Source organism: Azolla caroliniana, unplaced genomic scaffold, assembly GCF_043228905.1.
Source record: "Azolla caroliniana isolate FFs.n. ecotype wild unplaced genomic scaffold, voAzoCaro1.0.p SCAF_1290, whole genome shotgun sequence".
Lineage (NCBI taxonomy): Eukaryota > Viridiplantae > Streptophyta > Polypodiopsida > Salviniales > Salviniaceae > Azolla > Azolla caroliniana.
This window is the reverse complement of record NW_028231725.1, coordinates 3,404-10,211: the sequence shown is the minus strand read 5'-3', so window position 1 is coordinate 10,211 and position 6,808 is coordinate 3,404. Positions and strand designations below refer to the sequence as shown.

The 6,808-nt window shown below is 37.1% G+C and overlaps 1 protein-coding gene across 1 annotated transcript; it reads left to right on the top strand.

The window, feature by feature from the left end:
* Positions 1-6: 6 nt before the first annotated feature.
* LOC147847259 (uncharacterized) lies at positions 7-6,403 on the top strand. The gene is made up of 13 exons (XM_087339386.1): positions 7-231; positions 323-424; positions 2,691-2,867; positions 3,006-3,194; positions 3,266-3,504; positions 3,588-3,734; positions 4,312-4,516; positions 4,655-4,783; positions 4,864-5,001; positions 5,194-5,280; positions 5,828-5,995; positions 6,060-6,119; positions 6,208-6,403. Exons 1-13 carry the CDS (start codon positions 19-21, stop codon positions 6,277-6,279), a joined length of 1,926 nt encoding a protein of 641 aa, XP_087195512.1. The 5' UTR covers positions 7-18; the 3' UTR covers positions 6,280-6,403.
* Positions 6,404-6,808: the final 405 nt, after the last annotated feature.

Below are 6,808 nucleotides of genomic sequence, written 5' to 3'. Positions count from 1 at the left end.
AAGGAAACTATCAGCAGCATGCTATCATCATTAAAGGAGGCTGTGAGAACAACTGTAGCTTGTGAGTGTGTCTTTGTTCGTGGTGCAGTCATAAAAGCACTGATATGGTTGCAAAGTCCATATGAATCCTTTGATGAGTTAAAGTCTATTATTGCCGGAGAACTATCTGACCCTTCATGGCCTGCCTCCTTACTCAATGAGATATTGCTGACTCTTCATGCAAGATTCAAGGTGAAATTCCCCATGCCATGATTTTATAGCATTTATGGTTAATGAGTAGGAGGTTTTCAGTCTTCTCTAACTACCAGTTTTTTGTACAAAGGCAACACCAGACATGGCTGTAATTCTTCTAGAAATAGCGACCCTTTTTGCAACTCAAGTTCCTGGGAAGATTGACTCAGATGTACTGCAATTGCTTTGGAAGGTAAGTAAAGTCCTTTCTTTCAATGTATTGATTCACATTCTGCATAAGACACACATGTGTATATCTGTTAACCTTGTGTATAACACACACACACACACACACATATTACCATAATTCCTGTAAATAATTTATTGTTACATTTTTCTATCACAACTGATTTTAGCATTGAGGCTAACTGAAGATTATACAAACGGAACAGTAGACATGATGTTGGACCAAGTACTGAAGATTGGCCATGCATATTGAACTACATAGTAAAGGCTAGATATGTCCATCACATAGTAAAAAGTTAAGTGTAGATAAGACTTTTAGACACTGCAACCCAAGGATAATGCATCTTTAGTTAGATTTGAGCATGTTAAACAATAATGTTTTACTTCGACCTAGACAACAAAAAAAGGTACATCAAGTACTATGTATAAGTTGAAACAATGCACTTGCCTAGAATATCTACATTTGGATTGCAGTTATGTGTCATTTTCTTGGTAGTTCCTGGGTAAAGAGGCAATGGTATCTCCCTAAAAGACACTACAGTGACAAACAAAGTGTTCTTCGGATTCCACTCTTTGATAACACAATTGGCAAATTCTTTCTTCTAGAGGTATTCATGTATATCTGCCTACCTCAATCTCTATCTGATGTGATGAAGTTCGCAGCTACCCAATGCCCTATCACATGGTGCAGCGCATAGGATAGATGTATGTCCATATAAAGTGGCCTAATGATGAATCCATCCTCCGATGTGTGTAAGAAGTGTGCTTATAAACCTCGCGTACTAGAGATACTCAAGAAATCACAAATGATCCAAAATAACAAGACCGGTAACGACCTTTCAGTCAACTGGTCAAGAAGACCTCTCAATCCTAATCAAGAAAGAGACCTTAATCATGATTACGTATTTTTGTTAGACAACCAAAAAGAAGACCCCTGATCTTAATCAAGTTTTTCAATACACAATCAGAAGGACCCCTAATGAAGTTCTTTTGTTGAATGACTAAGAAGAAGAGGAAGAAGAAGCTTAGTCACGTCTTTTCATCAAGACAAAGAAGAAACTTATTTTGATCCCACCCTCTCTTTTATAGTTAATCTGCCATGAGATTGTATCAATCTTTTATCATATTTATTCTAGCAGGTTTCTTAGGTGCAATCGATGAGCTGCCCTTAGGAGCTTGGGGCAAGCCATCCTTAGGAATTAGGGGCGAGCCATCTTTGGGTGCTAGTGATGAGCCATCCTTAGCTACAAAAATCAGTACTTCTAAAAAATTTGCAAACATGACTATTTTTGGCCCATGTAGGATTTGAACATATGACGTTTAAGGATGTGATGAGAAACTTTTCCACTTGGAACATGTCAATGGAAATTGGGGTAGAAATTGTGAGATACATGCTCTATGTGAAAATGCGGAACCGTATGTCGTACTGATAGGAATGTGGAGTGGGAAGAATGACCTCCTTTGGATAGTGGCCTACTTTATTTATACAATCACTGGCTTGCTTTGCTGCCACTGCATCACTGAGATAGGCTCACTTTTGGGCTTCTCTATTATAAATTTGACTCCTAGTGCATAATTAATGTGTACTGTAACAGTATGTACCTTTGCTTGGTAGTGGTGAATATCATTTTATGCATATGAAAATGTCAAATTTCTCGTAGTTTCCTATTGTGCAATTGTGATACTCATTTTGAACATTGCAAACTTTTGGACCATATTCTTCATCATCTTTTATCTCCAATGTTGAGCAACTCAACTTTTTACTTAAAACTGATATAATGGAGATATCATGTTGGCAGTTGGATTTCTGTATTATAAGTTCATGACATGTTGATGTCACATTTGAATACAGTATATGATTCTGATTTAGTGTGGCTTGTAGTCTATTGTGACATACCATGGGCTATTCGATATTCATGTAAAATACATACTCAAACTATTGTTTCATTTTGTTCAAAATCTGAACACTCGCTGGATTCTTTCAACCACACACTGACCACCACAGCTTATATTGACGCGAGTTGTATTAAAATCCTTCATATTCTGTTTTGTTATTAGAAGATTTGGTGATTCTACAGATATTAAACATCTTTCATTCTGGATCAAGCTTTCTTAGATGATTCTTGTTTAAAAACATGATGATCTCCAGAATGAGCCAGTCACTTTTATGATGGGCTTTTATCACATCTTTGTATTGTTAAATAAGCTAGTCGAACTTTATATTTCTTAACTTTTATACAGTTTCTTATGTGTTCAATTTCTGGAATCTGAAGACATGTTTGCTAGGCTGTGGACCGAGTGGAAAGCATACAGCTTTAGAGGCAGTCACTATTGTTCTCGACTTGCCACCCCCACAGCCTTCATCCATGCCAGTTTATCACTCAAGCAATCGAGTATCTGCATCAGATCCCAAGTCAGCACTTGCCTTGCAGAAGCTTGTCCAAGCGGCGGTAATTGTTCTTAGATTTTGTCTTTTTGGAAGATTGTGATGTGGATAAACTCTTTAAAATATAATATTATGTATTCTATTTTGGCGATTTAAGCCAACTGAAGATGATGTGTCAATACCTGTCATTTAATGTTCAAAGGTGTGGTTTTTGGGAGAGAATGCAAATTATGCTGCTTCTGAATATGCTTGGGAATCAGTTACACCACCTGGTACAGCATTGATGATGCTTGATGTTGACAAGATGGTAGCAGCAGCAAGTTCACGAAATCCAACTCTTGCTTCCGCACTTACTCGCTTAGAACGTTGTGCATTTGGTGGGAGTTGGGAGGTGAGATACCAAGGTGATTTTTTATGGTTTATTGCATGATGGTTAACTAAATCTTTTTCCTCCTGATTCAGGTGAGAATAGTGGCAGCACAAGCACTCATGACTATTGCTATCAGATCAGGAGAACCATACAGATTGCAGGTCTATGAACTTCTGCAGGCGTTGGCACAAGGGGGTTTAAGCAAAAACATAAATGGATTTGCTAGTAATGGGGAGGATCAAGGAGCTAGTGGAACTGGCCTCAGTTCTATCTTATCGCCTATGATTAGGTTGTTGGATGAAATGTATAAAGCACAAGATGAACTTATTAGGTGGGATTATAATTTATCGCTTCTGACATTTCCATTTTCGTTTTATATTTTAAGTCAGTGTCTCAATTTGTCTAGACATGCAGGGAAATGAGAAATCATGATAATAAGAAGCAGGAATGGACAGATGATGAGCTTCGGAGACTTTATGAAACCCATGAAAGACTTTTGGATCTTACATCACTGTTTTGTTATGTTCCTCGGGCTAAGTATCTGCCTCTTGGCCCAACAAGGTATATCTTTACCCTAAGTATATCAACTCCAATAAACGCCCTTTAAGTTTAGTAAAGTATTTTGTAGTAGATTATCCGTATCATCTATAGATTTTCACAATTTCGCGAACTATGGGAGATTTCTTGTTTTCTCACACGAACATTCAGAAACATGTCGGTATGTCCCAGATGGGACATTCCGTTGAACAACAGATGATAGGTCAGATGTGTTGCTGGGTTTTGTATGTTGACCTGATCTTGGTGTTTTTTCCTTGTCAAAGTAGCTACTTTTAACAGAGTTCGTTTTTCCTTTTACCTTGATATGATATGCTTCTTGGAGTCACTCCCAATACCTTGGTAAATTTGTATGCATGTCATATCTGAGCCTACTATCCAACACCATGCATTTAACACACTTTCTCTCCTTTGATGGACATCCTCAAACTTTCGCTGTTATAATTCAGTATTTTCATGCATTCTTTTAATATCCAGATGATATAGGCTGGCTGTTTCTTTATTCCGACTCCCATAAGTCTTGTTGAGGAGCACATTGATTCTTGTTATGTAACATATTTCTTAAAAATATTTCTTGGTACAGTGCGGGGCTCATCAATATATATAGGAATCGCCACCGTATAGATGCTAGAAGTGGCCTTAATGATCCAGCAGTTGCAACTGGCATATCTGATCTACTGAATAACCAGCTTCTCTATCCTCCTCCGGCACAGATTGTGACAGGTGAACCACTTGTAGCAGGTCTCAGTGATGGTTTGTGGACAGGAAATGCTCCAACAATAGACTTGGTATGTTTCATTGTTGACTTTAAAAGTACAATATTTTTACACCCTCCTTGACCCCAATGATTTTAACATGGATTATAAAAAAATTTAATCTGATCTGTGTGAAATATGGAATTTCTTCATTTTAATGTTGGCTTGCAGGTCAATGAGTTTTTAATTGGAGCTGGTACAGATGCTCCTGAAGTTGAAGATGAAGGCAACTTATCTAGAACATCTATAAGTTATGATGATATGTGGGCAAAACAATTGCTCGAAACATCTGAAAATGAGGTATGAACTCAAAAGGATGATATAAACATACAATGCAGAATCCATGAGTAGACATTTTTTATCGAACAATTGTTATGCAGGATGTGGATGGACAGTCATCAGGATCTTCATCTCCTGAATCTGTTGCATCATATAATACAGTGACTTCTTCTCATTTTGGTGGTTTGGGCTATCCTTCATTGTTTGGAGGATCAAGTGCATCTCGCTACTCACCTTGGGTATGACTTACTGTTGGATAATTAGTGTAACAATGATGGAAGGTTTTTGGGCAGTAGATGCTAGTGTGCAAGAGTGCAATGACAATGAATCACGTGGACCTTAAGAAATGCAACTAACTTTGCTAGAATATATCTTTCATTGGAAGTTTTTTGACTATATTTTGTACTCTCTTTTTCCTGATTGATATACAGGAGAAACAGTTGTCATCACAACCAAGCAAAATTGGCAGCTCATCTGTGGATTCATCGAGTTTGCAAGATCAGCCACCAGATTATATGGTAATCTACAAATTTTGTAGAAAGGAGTTTTTATGATCATCTTTAAGAGATCCTTGACTTTGCGTAATCCATAGAAATAACTTTCAGGTCTGGCATGAACGGTTTCCTGTTGCTACAATTTCATGTTTCCAAAAAGGAGTGATAGCCAGTTTTTGTCATTGTCTAAGGTTGCAAACTATTAACACCCATTAGTGGAAACTAAGCCGTCGTCCTTGAAGCAACCTTTGCTCATAGATTTCTCAGAGTATAACAGTTGATGAACATATTTTCATATGAACTCTTAGATCTCTGTCTATCTGAATTCACATAATAAGCTCAATCATTTTTCCAGAAATCCCTTCAAATCTCGTTTGTGGAAATGGCTGGCAACCATATCCTTGTGCCAAAACGAAGATTTGTGTGTTCAATTAACTCTTTTGAACATTTTTAGATCAAAGTGGGGAAAAGAGTATGTTTTTAAGGTTAATAGTAGACAATGAATGATTAAGAAGTACAGAAAACAGATTGTTAGTACATGGTTAGTTAAATACTAAATTCTATATTACAGGCTGCTTCGAGGGTGGGTGCACAAAAATTTGGTGCAAACTGGGATTCATTTGATAATCTACCTGAAGATGGCATGCATGGAAGAACTGATGATGACGATGAGCCACCACATGAAACCCCTCAGTTTGGTAAAGCTCTATATGATTTCACTGCGGGTGGCGATGAAGAGGTATGTGATATTGTTTGAAAATATTTAATTATGTAATGTCTTTCTGAGATTCTGTTTTGTTCAGCTCAACTTGACAGCTGGAGAAGACTTAGAGATAGAGTATGAAGTTGATGGATGGTTTCATGTAAGGATATGGTGTACTGAAAAATGTTTTATTGTTGATGTTGTTAACATCTTGATTAATTTTAAATCTTTGTTTTCATCAATTGCAGGTACGTAAAAAGCGACCTGGAAGAGATGGTAAAATTTCGGGCTTAGTTCCCGTCTTGTATATAACCTCTTAAATGAAAATTAGAGTCATTTATCTTTAGATACATTAGATTTTGATTCAATCCATTCTTCATCGTGTTGTATAACATTGGTTATTTTTCCGTGACATTCTGCGTGTTTGTTTTTGGGGTGTTGATACATACCATCATTCTGTTAGTTTTTTCCCCATGACATCCCAACTATCTGAGTTTATTTTGTCTCAGTAGAATTAACATTATCATAATCTAAAACTAGATATATCAAAGTGCTTATTATGCATTTGGTTTTGAAAAAACTTCGTTCATCATAGAGATCAATGTGGCACACAACTTCTGTTGTGTAAGTACGTTCACCAATGGTGCACAACCTTTGCTGTTGTGTGAGTACATTCACCAACTGCCAAAACTTGTGAGTCACCTTAGATGATAGAAGGAAATTTCAGTCTGCCAAATGGGCATTTGGTGGCAGAAAGGGGTCGAAAGTAGTAGTGTTTTCAATATGTATTCATGCGCTCTCATCATCCATTTAAGAGGTTATTTTGTACATTATGATCTACCTGATGTT